This window comes from Leptidea sinapis, chromosome 39 (assembly GCF_905404315.1).
Source record: "Leptidea sinapis chromosome 39, ilLepSina1.1, whole genome shotgun sequence".
NCBI lineage: Eukaryota > Metazoa > Arthropoda > Insecta > Lepidoptera > Pieridae > Leptidea > Leptidea sinapis.
In genome coordinates this window covers 3,761,411-3,783,077 of record NC_066303.1, presented here as the reverse complement: position 1 = coordinate 3,783,077, position 21,667 = coordinate 3,761,411, and the positions used below count along the sequence as shown (strand labels likewise).

The following is a 21,667-nucleotide window of genomic DNA, read 5'->3' as shown; positions in this document are numbered from 1 at the left end:
TGTCAGATCACTACTCAAATCATAAATAAATATTTTGCACGTGCTTAAACACATAGATAATGGTTACTTATAACATATTATATTAATTTTAGAAAGGAGTACTTTACTTCTATCAAATATTTTCAGAACTCATTTAAAAATTTAATTTGAAGCTCACTCATGAACCGGTTTTGTTACTTAATTAATTGTATTTGTATGTTCACTTGTTTTCCGCGATACAGGTATGCCTAGTGCGGAAAGCGCTGCTAATTTTGTATTTTTATGTATCCATTTTTGTTAATAAATATATTCCTTTCTTTTCTTCTATGCTGATATTAATACCTATGTTATTTTGTGAAAAAAAGTTTCACTTGCATCGTGGTTTCATAAAACCACACAATTGCTTTTTTTTGTTTGTTTTATGTCAATCTGTTAAATTTCAGCTTTAGCATTCTTAGAACATCCCGCTGACAAACAGACTGAATGACACCGTGTTCTTAATAAAATGTTGTGTCATGTTGGTCACCTTTCGGGCAAGGAGTCTTAACAAGCCTGTAGCTAGGCAAACCCGCCAAGCAAACTATTGCGTTCTCATAATTCTTCTCAGACAATTAAGATGCCTATAGATTAGCAGTGAACGCGATCAGAGCGGTCATTTGGCTGAATAGTTGAATGTTTGACCGGGTATCGAATACTAGTACTATTGATTTCTCATTAGTAAACGTGGATATACATTATACAATACTGGATATGCCACGAGTTACGGAAGGGAACAAATCTAAACCCCTCTCTACCACTTTGATGTAGGGTTATGTTAATCGGTTGTATTTGGTCATACAATATTTATAAAGTTATGTACTTTTGAAATAGTTTTCTTTTTATTAGAAAGCGAGAAAGGGCGCTATAACAATAATATACAAAAATTTGGAATTCTAAGTTAGTTTTCGTTATTTTTCAGTATGTTTGTTTTATTATTACTTTGTTTTTTCAGCAAAACTTTCTACCTGAATAATTCTGTTTATGAGATGTACTGACAGACAGCGAAGTTTTAATTGTAGGATTCCCGGACATGTTTGAATTAGGCTCAATTTTTAAAAATGAACTCAAACACCTTGCCATCAATTTACTATAGAAGGCGCTAAAATAATAATTAATAATTCTGCACATCACACTCCAAAAAACTTGTAGAATAACGACAAATAGCTATTTTTCACAGTTGAATTTCATGAATCTAGATCCATGTAAAGTACCCAATGACATTCTCTTCATATAGACAATGCACCTCATACAAAATCATAGCCGAAATATGGCAAATGCCACAAATGACATCATAATAAGCTTCGACTGATTGCGTCGTATTAAAAAACTTCCGCTTTTTGCATATCAATCTTATATAATAAGATAATCTTACAGATGATAAGTCAGACCATCTTTTTGTTTTTGAGTCGGTAATGTATTATTTAGGGTATGTTCCGATATGCACTGCGACCACTGTACAGTGTCATATATTTCCCTAGGTTACTGCGGCAGTATACTGGCAGTCCATAACGGAACGAATTTTTCTACAGTGATAGCACTGTGCAGTGCTCGCAGTGCATATCGGAACATACCCTTAAGCAATTTTTATAGCACACTTAGGCTTGTTGATTGACACACAGTTGACACACGACTAAGGAGAAAAGTGTGCTTACATTGGCCTTAAGCACACTTTTGCCGTTCCGTTATCAGACTGCGAATGATATGTCCATATGTATAGAACGTCATTGAAAGTACCCTATACATTTTTAAGCCAGCAAAGTGTTCTAATATTATCTTAAATGGGCATGAGAAATTTCAAAAGCGTCGAAGCGAGTGTGACACAAAAGTGTGGTGACAAATATCAATTTGAAATCCATCCTCTATATTTGTTTGTTGATTGTTCTACTCTACCTAAGTGCGGTGCACAGGCAGAACTTAAATTATCCGCATCAATTGGCTATATTTAACATTTTTTTTTAAATAATTTGTTTAACTTATAGGGCTTTTTATATTTTTATTTTAGTTTAGTGCTATGAGCTATTCTAATAAAATCTATTCTATTAACCCACCGCCACATGCGACAATGTCAAGTATCGCCCTTCGCTGGACTATTGAGTGCGTTTATCAAGGACTTTGGTATATTAAAACTGGAATGGACTTCCTCACACCAAAATGGTTTGTTATTATTATTTAGTTCGTATCTATTTGGCCCTTTTAATATTTACAAATCGTTTCTAGTTCTTTATATCTGTGATTATTCATTACACCGACTCATCACGATTAGGACGGAATTTCAGTTATTATAATATTGTTTTATAAGAATTATGGTGAGTTATGGTAGTCTATCGAATAATGGTTTATTTTCGTATTTTTGTTTCACTTTGTTCATCACTTTACATTACATGCTGTAAATGTTTTAAAATTTAAAAGAGTAGCAATGACTTTCTTGCCACTTCTTCTCATCAAAGCTCAATCTTTTCCGAAGTGGAGGAAAATGATAGAAAAGTATAACAATTAAACTTCATAAGTGTCATTTCCTTGACCTAAATTAATTTTAAATAAATAGATTTTGATTTGATTTTACTTGAAATTACTGTGTAAATAATGTTGTTATTTATTAATTATTTAGTAGCGGGTTTTTAAGTAGCTATTTCTTCAAAGGATAAGTAAGTGTACCTTCTGTATTATTTTTCTTTATTCTGTAGCATTAGTGACGACCTCAAGAGGCCCCAACCTCGTTGGTTGACGGCGGACATAAAACATGTAACTATTGCATTTTCCTTTAATGCCATCTCAAATGTTAATATCTAAAATAAAATAAAATGGCAGTTGTAGAGACTGCCGACAGAAGTGAAAACTTAAAACTAAAAAGTATTAAAATTTGAAATTTCATAAATTATTAATTTCAATTTATTTTTAAAACAAAATCACTATTTCAACAATGCACAGTATATTTGACTAAATCCATTCAATTCCAATTATAAGATATACACAGCACTAATGTTGTACAATACGTCAGCTGTATAGCTACAGATATACTGCTATAAGCATTTATAGTGATGCGAACTCACGAGATTTCACCCATCCAAAAAGTGTTTATCTATATAGGTACATATAATTATTTATTTATTGCGTGTGCCAGTCATTGCCGCGAACCCATAAGACGTTCTTCTACCAAAAAGTGCCCAACACGGCTTAAGAAGTTTTGACTTCAATAAAAAAATCAAAATAATCATTTAATATTTTCAGACAAGGCCCGGTTTTATTCCCTAATAATGCGTCTCCACCCCCAAGGCCGCCTCTCATGGTGACATCGAGGCCTCTCGCAGAATCCGTGGCCAGAAGCGAACTGAACAATTCAATAGCAGCTTCATCTTTTTTAGATCCTGTGACGTATAGGCCGAACTATTTGGATGACCTCAATTTTGTAAAAGAATACGAGGTGAGTAGCCTTACTGTTTTTGTTTTAAAAGAAACTTTATTTTTGGGTTATTAAGAAATATTTTACTAACCCCCTTATTCATAATAGTCTGCTAACTTAAAGCATTGCTAATTCTCATTCTGTCTTCTTCTATTAACCTAAGTCAGAATGAGAAAAACCACTCCTGAGCGGCTGTTTAAAGTTAGCGGACCATTATGAATAAGGGGGTAAGTATTTTTTTATAAATTATTTATCAATAATATATTAATATATTATTATTTATTGCGCTTAACATAATTATTAAATAAATACAAACTTATTAATAATTTCCATCAATAATTGTATTTTCAACATTACATTCATCCATAGTTCCAACAATTCTAAACTAGAAAGACAAAAACTAGAAGACTATTTCTATTTCACAAAATTTTACTGTTTTCATTTAAAAACCTATTTCATTTAGAAAACTTACAGAAGGTCGGTCGAGCTGGTCGTCAATTGTCTAATAAGAAAGTGTCAATTTAATAGTAATAACAATATCTTTTATTTGACACACACATGAAACATTATATTGTTACAAAAATAAGAATAAAAAAGAAAAGTTATAACTTAAACTAACCTAGAACATATTTTACAAAGAATAAATAAACAACTTTCCCAAGATAATATTATATAGCAGCTGTGTGGCAGTGTGTGTCAATAGGAATGCTACTCAGGTTACCTGTGACAATTGGTCACAGCACTGGTTATCAGTAGCTCCCGTTTGACGTTTGACGTCGCGGTGATGATTAATAAATTATTAGGCAATTATAAATATTTATCGCAACATAATATTATTATAAATAAATTACGTGACACGTTGTTTGTCCGCGATGGAGACCTACACTAATGAACAGATTTTTAATGGGGATTACTTCATGGAGTGCAACTTGAGAGATAGGATAGTTTATATTTCGATTTGGGACCCATAATTATTTTTATTTTCAATATTTGTTTTGTATGGACATATTTTCTGTGAGAGAATTTAGTGACGCACGGTTTGACAGTTCTGCTGTGAAACAATTTCATTATAACAACATGTTGATATATATATTGAATCTTGATGTTTTGAAATATTATTGGCAAATTCCTATAGAACAGTTTTTTTTTACTATCTGCAGATCAACGTCTGTCGGGGCAGCTAGTATCATATAATAAAACAAAGAAAAATTCCAACCTAGTATTGTTAATGCCTATTATTTTTAAGCAACCAGAGCCACATATAATATAAGGCCAAGCTCTAATAAATTCAGGAAATTAAACACTGTAAGCTCTTGTTCTAAAGATGAATGAATTAAAGTGACAGTATGTGTTATTACTTGGGACGTGAAATAACTTCAATTACATGCTATGTGATTGATACCATTTCAAACCCCAAATAAATGATTTTACTGAGTGTGATAAAAAAGGATTTGTAAATAGGTTCACTTAATAAAAAATGAGGATATCGAAGAGTGATGGAGAAACAAACACCTGCCCTCAGTCACAATACTGTGAGTGATCAATCACGACGAAGGGCGGAGGCCTGAGGGCCGGCGGAAGAAATAATATTACGGGATCATTTCCGCGATTGTGGCCACTAAATACGCGGTTTATTGATGAGAAGCTGCTAAACGCAACGTCGTCTGCATTCACTTTTCGCTATGGCTGTATATCCAACTTCAGTAATCTGCAGTGAACACATTTGCTCTGTTCACCAACCAAAAGAAACTGTACCAAGCTTTAAATTTGATGCTTTTAAGTATTTGTTAGCTATTTTATAGTTGAAGAACTCACAATACCATAAAAATACATGTAAATTCGTTTTGTCCTACATATTTTAATACAAACTGCAAAGATATAGAACCATATAGGAATAGAACTAAATAATACATGTTGTGCTAGTATACTATAACATACCAGGCCGGCCTTCAAAATGTTAAAATCCGCTTTTTTAATCGTCACTATGTAAAAAGCATTTGACAGTTGGAGGACATAATATTAACATCGTTGCGGTAGACGTAGGACGACACAAAATATTATATCTAGACTGGCGTAAGTTCTGTTAAAAATAAAAAGGCATTTATTTTTACGAAGTAATTTCATTTCATTTTTAATCTTAATAAAACTGTTTTGTATTAACTTATTGAAATTTTGACAATAAATAAAATAGAATTCTATTTGCAATTAAATGCAGGCCTTTGTCTGGTGAGAGTCTGTGGATTTATGCACTGTATCCATGTGAAATTTAGTCATTGCTTCTAGATATTTCTTAATCACACTCTACGTCGCCGTGTCGTTTAAAGCGGGCGATGTCTTCTAAAACTGACATTAATTTACAGTCCAAGTGGTTCAGATCTGGGCTAGACGAGTGCCGGTCTTCAGCTCTTATATGGGCCGTAACGTTGATTTCCAATCAAATTTGGGTAGTTCTGCCGTCTGACCAGACAGGCAGTCTTGTTGGACCTGTTCTTACAAGATTTATAAAAAGCGTATTACTAAGAGGTGTCAGAGCACCATCTAAGACAGTCTCTTGAATCACTTTGGTTGAAATCTTCACTCCTTTTACTCTAAATTAAGACGCCTTACATTAAGAGATGACGGATGCCTATCTTTGCAAATGTCTTGAATATGACCGACGGCTTCATATCAACTTTATGCAAGACAACCACTGCAATTCTGTTTTTTTACTTCATTATTGTGATTTAATATGAGCCTCGAAAACATACGGAAAATGGCAGAAAATGATCGAAGTTTTTTACATAATAATCCCGTTCCAAACATGAATTCAAAAGAAAAATAGAAGTTTTTAAGTTGTAACTGTATTCCAAATTAAAATATTTTTATTCAAAATAAGATATAAAATCATATTTTATTGAAGAAAAAATATCATCCATTTGAAAAGATATTATTATATAGCCTGAGGGTGGTCGCTCCATTCATAATCTGTGGTATCATATGAAAATTATTACTGTTATAGTAACATTTACCACATAAACGTTTTTTTAACAATTATTTGTGGCAAAACCAGACAAAATTGTACAATTTTTTTTTTTCAATGTAAGTATAAGTCGGAATCATTGATTTAAGTATGTATGTATATTCATATCAATGGTTGATTTGATTTGATTCATTTTTATTTGTGGGCAACAAATAAAAATGCAGCCTTTTATATTTTGTTCTATTTCATAAAATTAAAAACAGTAGTACACACTTTATACTAACTGAAAACATCATAAAAGCGAGGTACAAAATATACCAATATTATTTAAATACAATTTTTTTTCTGTATTCATGAAATAATAACTAAGCATAATAAAACAATAACAGAATATTAACATAATTCAATATCTAATTCATAAAATTCTTGTGTCATGGTGTTAAACTTTGAACTCCTCCAAAACGGCTTGACCGATTCTCATGAAATTTTGAGTGCATATTGGGTAGGTCTGAAAATCGGACAATATCTATTTTTCATCCCCCTAAATGTTAAGGATGGTCCACGCGAGTTTATTTTTCTAATTTTTTTGACATTTTATTTTTAAATTTGTTTGATTATGAGTCAGCATTAAAAAATACATACAACTTCAAGTTTTCACCCATCTATGAGCAACAGTTACTTTTGTATCGCGATTTTAATATCGGCAATACAACGTTTGCTAGCTTACAGCTAGTAAATATATATTTGTATACAAATTACTCTGGTAGGTAAATGTTTGATTAATTTTACGAAAACTAGCGTTACATGACAGCTCAGTTTAAACACTTAATTAAAGTACTCGGACGTTTTCACCATATTTAAATAGTAGCTGTTATATTTGCCGATGCTTTATCGCTACTTTAATGGCCTTCATTGTTTGGTATCATGGACGAGTCATTGCGACCACAAAACAACACCGGATAGCGAGGCGTGTGCCGGGACAATATATTATAACGCTGAATATATTTCCTTGTGCTATTCATTACACCATTATTTCTGCATCACTAAGCCTCTTACAGAATTATATTTGAATTACAGTGAAACGTCTACTGAACAAATCTTAAAAATGTCCGTTGTACTTTACACGTAACTGGCAGACCCGACAGACGTTAAAAAAAAAATGTGAATGGAATTACGTAAAATCCGTCCTTAGCTGACCTCTACGCGGCGAAAGGAATATTAATAATAAATAATAAGGCCTCATTTATTCCAGAACTCTTTTTACACAAAGCGAATTATTAGTAGGACATATCATTCGCAGTCTGATAGAAGAAATGCAAAAGTATGCTTAACGACACTTTTCTCCTTAGTCGTGTCACATGAGTAAAAAATACGGGTTCCACTAAAGTGAAAACTTGAACATTAACATTGTGCATTTTTGAATATTTTACAATGGTTAGGGAATAATTTCGCATGAATTGCTTTATTTATCAGTATAAAAGTATTTTTTTCGTTAAATACAATATTCAATATTTGTAGGGTGTTCAATGATTATGAGGAAATACTTCTATCTCGGAGCTCAGTATCAGGAGTCAAGATGGATGCATTATAAGAGAAGAAGAATGTGTGCTTAAAAGATGGAAAGAGTATTTTGAAAGTTTGTTCAAAAGAGAGGAAGTGCATGAACAATATCCGTTACCTTCTATTGAAACTAATATAAATGTTGATGAAAGTGAGATAAGCATGGATGAAATAGTGAAAGCATTGAAAAGTATGAGATTAAGAAAGGCTGCAGGGTATGACAGGATTACCGTCGAGATGCTGAGGGCTGGATAGTGGCTAGCCAGCTGTACCGGCTCTTCAATTTGTGCTGGGCAAGTACCAGGAGACTGGTGTAAAGCTGTAATCGTGCCATTGTATAAAGGAAAAGGGTCACGGTAGGACTGTAGAAATTACCGCGGTATAAGCCTTCTCAGCGTCGTCGGTAAATTGTATGCGAAAGTATTGATTGAAAGAGTTGTGCATGAAACAGACGAAAAAGTATGGGATGCCAAAGCGGGATTTAGAAATGGAATGGGAATGAAATGTACGGATCAGGTCTTTTTCTTGCGATGCATAGCCGAAAAGTTTTTGGCTAAAAACAAGAAGGTCTGTTGCGCGTTCGTGGATCTAGAAAAGGCCTATGATAGAGTGGTGAGGAATGAATTGTGGTCAGCATTGTCCGCGACGGTGTGAATAATGTCCTCATACGAGCATTGCAATATCTCGATAGAGATTCTAGTGCTTGTGTAAGGATAAACGGGGCATACAATGAATGGTTTAATATCGAAAAAGGTGTCAGACAGTGATGTGTAGCGTCACCGTGGCTGTTTAATCTGTTCATGAACAATTGCTTGACAGATTTAAAAGAGAATGAAAGTGGGTTGAGAATGAATGAGTTACTCGTCAAATGTTTTCTCTATGCTGATGACCAAGTATTACTTGTATCTTCGGCCGAGTAGTTGCAGGAGATCGTAACTGCTATGAATGGAGCTTTTGATAGAAAGGGAATGAAGATGAAAGTAAAGAAGACGAAAGTGATGGTGCTTGAAAGAGATGAGGTAGTGACAGACTGCAATATAGTGATTAGAGATGAAAAAATTTAACAGGTGAATGAGTTTGTGTATCTGGGTTCTAAATTTACAAGAGATGGATAATATGAGAGTGATATTGAAAGAAGATTGAGTGCAGGAAACATGGTGAGTGGTGCTTTGCACTCCTTTATGAGCAGGCAGAAGGTGTCTAATAAGGCTCGTTTGGCTGTGCATGAGGGGGTGTTGGTTCCAACACTTATGTGCGGAAGTGAAAGTTGAGTATGGCAGAAGAAACATGAAAGCAGAATAAATGCAGTTGAGATGAGAGCGTTGAGAAGTATGATAGGAGTTAAACTGAGTGACAGGATAAGAAATAGTGAGATAAGGAAACGTTGTGGTCTGAAAGAAGATGTTGTGACAAAAATTGAGAAAGGTATACTGAGATGGTTTGGACATATCGAGAGAATGAATGAAGAACGATTGACGAAGAAAGTGTATAAGGCCAGTGTGAATGAAAGTGTTAGAAGAGGTAGACCTAGGCGGACGTTTCATAACATTAACCTTAACCGCGCGGCCAAACTGAATTGAAAGCAGTAGTTGAAATAAATAATAAAACTTCACCCCTGCTACAATCGATAGATGGGCGAAATAATTTGATGCGAAGTAATCAACGTGTCACTTTAATACTGTTTTATTTCATTTCAGACGCAGTCAATTTCACCATTGATAGATTACAACAGTTATGTGCAACCAAAACCAAAATTGCCAAAGAAGAACTTCGCTTACGGAACAGTATGTATACCTAATTTGAAATAAACCGAGTGATTTTGAACATGTTATCTACTACACGAATATTAATTTTATTAAAAGAAGTTAGGTAGCTAAAAATTACAAAAGTTGTTCCCTATCTAAGTATAAATATTTCGACATTCAATAATTCAACCTAACGAATTTAATAGAAAAAATACTCGCCTTTTAAAGAAAACATAAACATTTTCATTTCTATTGAAGGTATCACTAAATCTTTTTTCATTTTTGTCCATGGTTGATTTATCATATTACGTGCTTTGTACGTCTGTTAGCGGGCTGTATCCTTAGATAATTTCTACGTCTATAATTATAGATTGTGACAGATGTTAACACGTTGAATAAAATAGCGGTGAACTGTTAGCCTATATTTTCAGCAACGCACGCACACTAAACAAAAGTGACTAACGTATCGCGAGTGTAAGACGCAGTTGTCATGCACACTAAAGTAATAAACCTGTCCCAGGCTATTGCCCATGTGTTGCAAGAGGCTCTATAGACGTATATGTAAGGATGTATCTTATTAACAGCAATAGTAAGACAAGAATTGCCGCTATAAAAATAATATTTGTTTTTTAATAAGATAAAAGCTGCGATAGTGAATTCAAAAAGTTATTTTACTGTGTGGCCAATCAAAACGCTTCCGTTTAATAATGTTTCATTCCTTAACATAAATGAATGTTGCCAATTTAAAGATAATTTAACCTTTCACAATACATTTACGGCCTTACAAATAAACTTGGTATAAAGTCATAACTGATGACAACACTGTCAATACAATGATAATTCTGAAGTTTTCCGAATGACAAGCTGCCATGCAAATAAACGCGGGAAACGTTATAAGTCCGAACAAACCATTCGTAAGCAAAATGTCTATTTGTAAACATTTTACATATACTTGGTTTATGCTTAGTTATAACTTTATGCCAATTTTATTTGTAAGGCCGTATATATTTATTTCATATCACTTAAATTACACTTGACTTCGAAATTAATATTTCATAAATTATTTCCAGAATAATAATAATTACAATGGCTATAACAATGGCGCCGGCCGCGGCGGTTCGTCTGACCAAGATATTGACTACAGCGAGGTACAATTATATACATTATTATAATACACAGATGGATTTATTTCTTACAAAATTTTTTACAGCATGGGAAGCCTTCAGCGGCATATTTGCCTAGGTTGAAGTAGAAACGTGCAAGCATTATAGAAAGGGTTTGAATGGCGCCGAAGCTATAGTCAGACAACTTCATGCACGACCGTTTCACGGGGTGACAGACGACGGCCGGGACGGGGTAATAAGATGTCAGCGGGTAGCGTGTGGTGTTGCGGGGAAGGGCAACGCGTGAGACTTCCGTCTGTCAACCCGTGGGACGGTCGCGCACGAAGTTGTCGGACTATAGTAAAATTACGGGGCTATGGAAACTCAACATGTCTCATGGTTACGAGCGCAATTGCGATGCAGCACAGAATTTTTTTCAAGAGTCCTTAGGAGCACCACATTGTTATGGACAGGGCGTATCACTCACTATATAGGAAGGATAAAAGGATAAAAAAAAAATTTTATGGATAAAGAGGGCAAACGAGCATACAGGGTTATCTGATGGGAAGTTATCACCCTCGCCCATACTACATGTAACACCAGAAAAATCACAGGAGCGTTGCCGGCCTTACAAATGATGCGCTTTTAAGGGTAGGTTACACATGCCGCATCGTCTAGGAAACATTACGCAAGGAAACTAATTCCATAGTTTGATAGTACGGAGAAGAAAGTTCTTCGAAAACCGCTACGGGAAGAACGCCACACAGTTAGGTTGTTAGGATATTTGTGTTTGTGACGTGTATTGTGAAGGTGGATCTACTTTTATCTATTTTTCTCCTCGACCAGAACCACCTTGACTCTTCTCGTCACTAAATTACACTGAGACTGAGATAAAAAAAATTAAAATCGCTTGAACAGATTTTCTTATGTATTTTCATATTTTCAGGCGCAAAATTACGCATTTTCATACGTTGTGAAGGACCAAAAAACGGGCGATGATTTTTCTCATAAGCAACAAAGTCATGGCTCAGCAACCAACGGAGAGTATAGAGTTCGTCTTCCAGATGGTCGCGTCCAAATCGTCTCTTACACCGCAGACGACAATGGATATAATGCTGATGTTCGTTATGAAGACGCCAAAAACGAGAACTACTACAACCAAAATAACAATCATCAAATTAACGATTATAGCAACAGGCAAACAACAAACCTTAATAACTACAGAGACGAGATCCCAGTTAAAGAAAATCAATACGATTCAAAAGAACTTTACGACTATCCTGATTATAAAAACTCAGACGATTTCAATCTAATTACAACAACATTTAGACCAGTAACAAACAAACCATATTTTCTTTCTACATTAAAACCAGCTTACGACGAAATAAAACATCTATTTACAACGCCGAATTCTTTAAATATTGACATAAATAGTCCGTCTTCGCCAAATTACGACTCTGCCACAGATAATGTTGTATTAATTGGCGGGAAAAACCGTTACACAGACTATACACATTTGAATAACTTGAATTATCTGTCTACACCTACGCGCCAGCCATCAACGTACTTTAATTTAAATAATAAGTATACCTCTAACACTTTATTAAGCGACAGTTTTATTTCTAAATAGGTATTATACATTGGATTATATAATTGTACATAGTTAATTGTTTGTGTTGTGATTTATTTAAATTATACTGTATTTTTAGTAAACCTATGTTTCATTATTTTAAATTTGTAATAGATAAATATTTTGGCCTTTAGCTACAGAATGAAGTGCAAATAAATAAAAAAACAATCTTATGTATGTCCTTCTTCATGATTTAAACCATAGCGTCGTCGTTCATAAGCTTGATAATAAAGACACAACAGTTGTGTTTTTTGTGCTTGTTAATTATTTGAAAAAGTTAAATATCAAGTGAAACGAATTCTTTGATCCTTCAGCTAGGTGGCGGGTTGTCTAATTGACTTTGGATTTGGTTACGTTATAGCTGCAACAATAAAACTTATCCCCCGATTTTTAAGGGAACCTTTTAGTCACGCTGAGCACTTTATTTTGTGGGTATTGAATGAGACTTTCCTAGGTGACCTTGAAAGCCCAATAGGAAATATACTCGGTAGTGGATTATGGATGCAAGTTAAAGAGGTATTCACGTCCAAATAAAATGCTTAAGAATTCTTAGAGCATAAACCTACACCGGTAGCTATATTTGCATACTACAAATACTAAAACTATCAAAAACCTGGATCGTTCGAATTCGATTTCGATAAAATAATTTAAAAAGTAACTTCACGGAGCGAACTGCACTTCACTTCAGTCCACATTTAATACGGCAATTTATAGGGAGGGTGGAATCGGGAGTCTGTAAAAAGCAGAGTCAATACATTTTAAAATATTTTCGTCACAGTATGTCCCCGGATGGCTCTGATCTGGCAGACCGCCAGTGGACTCAGCGGGCGCGTGACTTGCACGTCCAGTGATGTGCTGCATTTTATCGATAATCTCTATACTTAATTTGAGTAAGGTTAAATTTCATTTCATATGATAGTATTCCAAATAATTATTTGTGAATGCATAAAAATTTAATTATTAGAGAATATGACATTTTAGTTGCGTACACGAGAAGCTGAAAAACTAAAATTTCACAAAATCTTCAACGGGGTGCAACGTTGATTATATTATGATTTCTTACTCAACCTCAATTTCATTCAGTCCTTGGCATGCTCACCTTACCTTTTGAACTTAATCACAACTAAATTCACGAATGACGGCGGATGAAATCAAATCAAAACAAAATCAGTTTATTCAAGTAGGTCACGGAAATGGCATGAATGTCAAAAAACAAAAATTTCTTATTGAATCTACCGCTACTTCGTAAAGGGTTGAGCTAATGAGAAGAAGTAGCAAGAAACTCATTGCCTCTCTTTTATATCAAGATTTACAGATCATTTCAATTACAATATAATATGTTAAATGTAAAATGATGCAACAAACACACTCAAACGTCAAATAGTCAATGTCTTACACGAGTAAGTCAAAAAAGTAAATGTAAATTAATACAAAAGTTATTGAGTACAGTAGCTGCATCATCCACATACACCATAAATCAATAAGGGTATTCTGTGAGCATTTTATAAGCGATTATAAATAAACATGTATATATCCATACATATATCCATACATATATATATACACAATAACTTTTAAGAATCTGAAACCGAGTCTCCGGCAACAGGATCATACCGCCACCACAAGCAGCGCCCGTTCACGAGCATGACGCATGAGCCAGCCATCGCCTCCCTCAACCATATTTTAGGGAAGGGGACGACCCGTCCCATGGCGCCGCCACAAGCAGTGACATTTAAGCGAGCATGATGAAACCTGTTACGAGAACTCTGCAAACAACAATAAAATAATCCTAATACATCCATATAATCCTACATATCATGCAATACTCAGCAAATACCTCTACTTACAATTTGACAATTCTGCTTAAACTTGTAATTAATATTATATTTTTAGTAACATTAATCAAAAGCTCAATCCTTTAGGGTAATCAAATCAAAATCACCTTATTCAGGTAACTCAAGGAAATGACTTCCTTCCTGAATGAAATCCAGCCAAAGGTCTCAATTGTTGTTCTTTCGCCTCGCTGTGCATTCCTTAGTTTGCTTTCTGTTAATCACTATATGTATACTCGGCCTGTTACGCATCCATTATATTGGATTAGGAATTACATTTATATGATTATCGTATTGCAGTCATTACTTTTTCAATGAAAATCATGTTCAAAGAGACAGGCCTATAAAAACATATGCATCGATATCATGGGTAATCACTACTTAAATCATCATTTTTTGAAATTATTTCGTATGATATCGATAACGAGTTACATCACTACTAGAATCGTTTGCAATAATCGACAGAGCATAGACCGCAGCTAGCTCAACCCGACTTATCTTGATAGCTTGTACATTGTACACTTATTTTACACTCTTTTTTAAACAAAGTAAGTTACATCTCGTAGAAACAAGATCTAACTTTGAATTATGATGACAAGACTAAAACCAGATACATATTTTATACGTGTCTCTCTAAATCTTTACGTATATCTAGTGTTCAAGGAAAACATCATTTATAAGGTTCCATTATCCAAGGTCACAGTATCAGGTAATAATAGGTATCCGTCTCATAGTTAGTCAGCTGAAATTTTTATAATGTATGTTTTATTCTTGTCTATACAACAATATTAACCAGTCAATTTTCAGACATGAAGGCCCGTACTACTTAAATAATTTTACGTACTTCTTTCTAATAACTAATAACTTTCTGAAAGAAAAGTGTTATAACTTGTACGATGGTACGGAACCCTGAGTGGCACTAATTATGTAGTTCTTTTTCTATTGATTATTCGTGAATCATGAGCTCTTCTCATCATAAGGACAGTTGAAAGGCACTTAAAATTATACTGGTGTTTAGAAAATGGCATGCTCTTCAGAAAAGATTATAAATTATAATCAGATCATAACTAGAAAATGATATCAAAAATATTCCTTTCCAAGCACATTTGCGTGAATCGAGGTTCACGAACAGCAATTTTTTTTTACTAGAGCTTCGTTAAGAAAGATTAGAAAATGTATCATGATATATTTGGGCCGAGGTGATGAGCCCTGCCCATTACAATGCAGTGCCACTTACAATTCGTGATATTTCCAAAAAAATGAGCAGCACTGCAATTGGGTATATCACTTTGAGACATAATATGCTAATTCTTCATAGACTTACAAATGTACTAAGGTATAGAAAAACAAAGCGTGAGAGAGGGATTACCAAGAGCCTACGAGCCTACCCACTAAACACCACCTGAGGTTGTCTTTGGGAATGCGTTCGCTAAGCCTTTATCGACCTCTCTTGGGGAGAGAGAGGTGCAAGGGTGTGCCCTTGGGATTATCCACTGGGATATTATACAGAAGGTGCTATCTGATTGAGACTAGTGACATCGGAAGGATGATCACAAACGGGGATTATTGAATCGGCCGAAAGCCGCTGTTTAATACCCTGAGAAATAATATACCTAGATATATAATAAGTAGACGTAGTGTATAATATATATGACAGCTTGTCATATCTCCGCTGTAATTCTCTTTGTGTATCACAACCCAACACACTGTAATATTAACAAAGCACCAGTAACTCGGTTGATTGATGGCTTCCCCAAAACTTTGCGGCTTCACAGAGCTTCGCTCCGCGATGAGCTAAACTAAAAGCTGTCTTGCAAGAAGTGTTTCTCAAGCAAACGTGAATTATAGTTGAAATAGGAAATCGATAATCGAACTTTGTACACAGTTTTTGATATATGCAAAGTTATTTAATAGTTTTAGTGTGGGAGTACTCCAGTGGGAGGCTCCTTTGCACAGGATGTCATGTATTATGGGTACCACAACGGCGCCTATTTCTGCCGTGAAGCAGTAATGTGTAAACATTACTGTGTTGCGGTCTGTAAGGCGCCGTAGCTAGTGAAATTACTGGGCAAATGAGACTTAATATCTTATGTATCAAGGTGACGAGCGCAATTGAGGTGCCGCTCATCATTTTTTTGGTTTTTATAGAATCCTGAGCGGCACTGCATTGTAATGGACAGGAGGTATAAATTACCATCACTAATACTAATAACACGTAGGTACTAATATTCCTCGCCTGTTCTTATCGGTTTTCTAATCTAGACGTATAAATTTTCAAAGCAATCAAATAAGGGCTTCTGAACATGCCCTTCTGAACGATTCTTTCCAACTGGTGGCTTAAGAAAATCTTAAAAGAATCATTCTGCTAATCTAATATATAAAATTCTCGTGTCACGGTGTGCGGGACCGAACTCCTCCGAAACGGCTCGAATGATTCTCATGAAATTTTGAGTGCATATTGGGTAGGCCTGAGAATCGGACAACATCTATTTTTCATCCTCCTAAATGTTAAGGGTGGACCACACGATTTTTTTTACATTTTTTTTAAATTTGTTTGATTATGAGTCAGCATTAAAAAATACATACAACTTCAAATTTTCACCCATCTACGATCAACAGTTACTTTTGTATCGCGATTTTAATATCGGCAATACAACGTATGCTGGGTCAGCTAGTAAATATATAACAAAACATTAATACGTGATGCGCAAAATTTAGAACTTGCGTGCATAGATCATATAGATTTGGCATTGTCAAAGTTGTCATAGTAAAGTAATAGAATGTGACGTATTTATCGTCACAGGTATAAGTTACAGGTATTCAAATATCACCGGTTGTCACTGTGACAAGATGTCAAAAATATCAGGTATCAAAAATAACGACTATTATTTGAGTAACAGCTGTTACTGGTTACTGATAGGACTATTTAGTAACAACTAGTATTTTGTGACAGGTATTTGTCACTGTTACTTTTAAGTCACAGTCACCGTCATACCTTGTATCGCATTATGCTTAGTACGTATAAACTCTTAAAGTAATGCAGAAAGCTAAAACGAATATTATGCACCATGTAATAGAAATAATTCAATCATTGTCTACATTATTTTTATAAATGTCAAGCAATAGTTAGAGGGTCGGTTACCAAAATACAGAATTTAACGATTAAGAGATCATTATTCACATAATAAATTATTTCTTTATTTTTGTTTGTTGGAATCATAGACTCAGAATACTTATAATAGTGTATAGATGCGTTTTCAATTCTGATTTGTCAATGTGTGCGTTAGCTAGTTTAATATTAAAAATATCTGTATTATACACGTAATGTAACTTTTGCAAATGAGGAATGACACCCTGGCCCATACGGCAAAGGAGAAAGCCAATCTCCTGTGCGCTCTTTTTGCATCCAACTCGACTCTTGACGACAACGGAAAAACACCGCCGACCATCCAGGTGTCAGACCTCTATATCTGAAGTACATTTCAGACAAAAAACTGTAAGGCAAGCTCTATTTTCGTTGGACGTCAGGAAGTCGAGCGGGCCACATGGCATTTCTCCAGTCGTGCTTAGAACGTGTGCCCCTGAGTTGATGCCCGCGCCGGTGCAAACGCATTTATTCCGGCACTCATATATAAAAGGTGTAGTCCCTGACTCATGGAAGTCAGCCCTTGTCCATCCGATCCAAATAAAGGAGACAGTTCGGATCCGGCAAACAGGCCTATTGCTATAACCTTCCTGCTCTCCAAAATCATGGAGAGCATAATAAGCCGCCAACTTTTGGTATACCTAGAGGGTCACCAGTTGATCAACGACCGACAATACGGGTTTCGCCATGGTCGATCGGCAGGTGATCTTCTGGTATACCTAACACATGGTGAGGCGGCGACTATCGAAAGCAAGGCTGTGTGCTATCTCCCACACTGTTTCTTCAGCATATCAATGATATGTTGGACACCTCCCACATACAATGCTATGCAAAAGACAGCACGGGCGATGCCGTATACACGGGTCATGCAGATCTCTCTAGGGAAATCGTCGACCAGTGCCGGGAGAAACTCGAGTCTTCTATCGAGTCCTCTGTTGAGAAGGTCGCGGAATGGGGTAAATTTAACGTGTCCAATTTAATCCCCACACTCCAGTTTGCGCGTTTACCACTAAAAAACCCAATTTGTCGTATCACCGTTCTTCGACAACACTTCCCTTACAGCCTCGCCTATTATCGGAATTCTGGGTCTCGAAATCTCGAGCGAGCAGCAAAGCCAAATTGGCTTCGAAGAAACTGGGTTTCACAAGTAGAGCACGGCAATACTTCAAGCCGGTCCACATTCTAGCGCTGTATTTGTACAGGTTCGGCCACATATGGAGTATTGCTGTCATCTCTGGTCTGGTGCAACCCCAGTATCAGCTCGATCCATTTGAGCGCGTGCAACGCAAAGCAGCTCGAATTGTCGGGGACCCAGTGCTCTATGAACGGCTTGATCACTTGGCGTTGCGTAGAGACATAACTTCAGTGTGTGTCTTCTACCGTATTTATCACGGGGAATGTTCCGAAGAGCTGTTTCCAGTGAATTCCTGGCGAATTCCACCTTCGCACGACACGCCACAAGTTAGGATATCATCCCCACCATCTGGATGTGTGGCGATCCTCCACACTGCGGTTTTCAAGGAACTTTCTAGCGCGTGAATGACCTTCCTTGTGCGGTGTTTCCGGGACGATACGACATGGGTACCTTCAAAAAAAGCGCTTACACCTTCCTTAAAGGCCAGTAACGCTCCTGTGTTCCCTCTGGTGTTGCAAGAGAATGTGGGCGGCGGTGATAGCTTCGTTTTAAAGTCACATCCGCTATCTCTGACCTCGAAATGGGTGTTATATTTGTAATTGATACTCCCGAAAATCTAAAAAATTATACCCATATTGATTTTTTTAAACAGTCATATCCACCATCTTGTATCTCGAAATAGATGTCAATTGTTCTTAATTGACACTCACGAAAATGATAAAATTTACCCATCTAGACATGTTCGTGGGATGACTGTAGGGAAGAGTTTCTTAAGACTGTGGCAGAAGTGAAACTTCAACGGAAAAAGTTTGAAAACAAATATTTCAAACTTTCCCGTCAAACAGTCATCTTGAAGACTATAATATTAACATTATACACTATATAGCCATCATACATAGACTATACTTAAAAAAATACGCTTTTTACTTTTTTACGCTCCGCAATGCCACACAAGGAACTTCGTTCCAAAAATACAGTCGAATTGAGAACACCCTCTTTATTGAAAGTCGGTTAGAAAAATAACCTGACAACCCTATTGCTTCAATGAAGTGTAAGCACGTGTAGGTATTTTATCAACAAGGCTTAGTTTCCATACTGTTTCATATGTCTACTGTGACGAGCCCGTAATAATAATTGCGTCATAAATACAAAATTATTTTATATTGTACTAAATTCGGTAATAAGCAGAATATTCCACAATAATTGGCAGCCCGATTGCAGAGCTCTAGTTACGGAGGTACCACAACAAGATAATAAATAATGTCAACACTGGCTCGCTGTTGCCTAAATAGAATATTCAGATGCGGTCGAGTCACTGATCACTATCTAGAGATGTTACATCATTGAGTCGATAGTTTTGTTTGCAATTTGCATTACTCTGATTTCACTTCATTTGTGATTTGTGGAAATGCAATACTTATCTGACACGTGTAGGATGAGACAAGTATAAACGTGACTTAAATATTTTTTGCTTCGTGATTATTATTCAGTAGTACTTAAATTTAAATAAAATCATACAAATTAATATTGACACTATCCATTCATATCTTACATATTATTTAAACGAGCAATTCTTATAAATATTTTTGCATCTATATTTTGCCTATCTCTTATCGTTTTCTACACGGGGTTTTGGGGGTGCGAAAAACCGATCTAGCTAGGTTTCTTCATCTTTGGATACATGCGTGTATCGAGATCTCGGTCTAAGTCCGAAATAAAAATGCTATGGTAGAAGATCTCTCACTAATTAAATAGGTTCTCCAGTGAGTCGGAGAAAAACATCTCACCGCTTAAAGGTATCGGTGACCCATTCATTGGTGAAATTGACTGCAGACGTCAACAATTATATTCCTTGCATTGAAATTATTAAGGAATAACAACAAGGTAAATAAGCCATATGAAAATCTATGTGTAAACATAGATAAGAGTAATCTCTACGTAAAGATCGGGCGCAAATAATATGTATTATAGGTTACTAATATAAACCCTAAATGAACATACACTTATAAGCCATTTTACTATGATTGCTATTCAGAACCTTATGTTCATTAGCTGCGGACTGTCTAGCTGTCGGCTTTCTTGAGTCAAGGAACTATCTTAATATTTTTATTAATCTATCATCTTGCATTGAGTATAAATTTCTAGTTGCCTTGCGACGGAAGATCGGAGAACCAAATGCATACTGTTTCAATAGACAATTTTCTGTTAAGCAATCATAACATGCGGCGAATATATTTTACGCTCTTTAAACGGTTAAGATATCTACAGGAATTACTTGAATGATAATATAAAAATTTGAGATAGTTCCTCGCATTTTGATTTTCATATGTAAACACTATTAACTACGCTTTCCAAATAGCACTATTTTATTTCTTACAATATACCTAATCATTAATTATCATTTAAAATAATAGAAATAAAAATAGCGGTGTGCCCACACTATAGCAACGAAAACGTTATCAAGACGAATTTAATTAATAATTAATTAGTAAGTTAATTATTCGAAATACAACTATGTTCACCGTGCGAGTATCCCTTAGATGCCTGTGCGACTAGTTTACCCGAACGATCATTATATAGCTGAGCGTAACGGCCCAGTTTCATTCAATACCTATAAAATAAAGTGCTTAGTGCGCCTAAGGAAGTTTTCTCTTCAAAAATATCAAAATAGTAATACTCTAAACTTTACATCGTGATACAATTCAATTACTGACTTACCCCAACACTAAATAAGAAAACAAGCGCTTTAAAGCGAGCACAGTTTACATAATTGGCGCGTTTCCCGCTGCAGCGCACTTCACACGTCAACTCTTTTGTTTTCAGCCATTAAACTTCCAGTTAGAACTCTATTGAATAGCAATGAAAGTTATAGAAACTTCAAGACTCTGTATTTACTGCGGAACAAACCGCCAATTTCTACTTAAGCACCTTTACAAATTTGCGCTGTTTGTTCTTCTCTTATAAGGCTGCCTCGCTTTGCAATCTGATTAATTATAATATTATAATACTTTGGTTTAACCGCCAGGCTTAGCATTATTCTTACTTACGTACAGTTAGATAGGTTTACAGCTTTAGTGATATTTATCACTGTTTTATAATCGCTACCATGTGTAAATGTATGATTAAAAACTTGGCTTTAA

General features: G+C 35.4%; 1 protein-coding gene across 1 annotated transcript in view; it reads left to right on the top strand.

Annotated features, from left to right (window-relative positions):
* Positions 1-12,498, top strand: part of LOC126976182 (probable serine/threonine-protein kinase clkA) — a 29,078-nt gene extending 16,580 nt beyond the window's left edge. The window contains exons 3-6 of the mRNA XM_050824429.1: positions 3,247-3,439; positions 9,635-9,721; positions 10,753-10,830; positions 11,732-12,498. Coding sequence (XP_050680386.1) covers positions 3,247-3,439; positions 9,635-9,721; positions 10,753-10,830; positions 11,732-12,415 — 1,042 coding nt within the window. The 3' untranslated portion in view covers positions 12,416-12,498. The remainder of the gene's footprint in view (positions 1-3,246; positions 3,440-9,634; positions 9,722-10,752; positions 10,831-11,731) is intronic.
* The last annotated feature ends 9,169 nt before the right edge of the window (positions 12,499-21,667 follow it).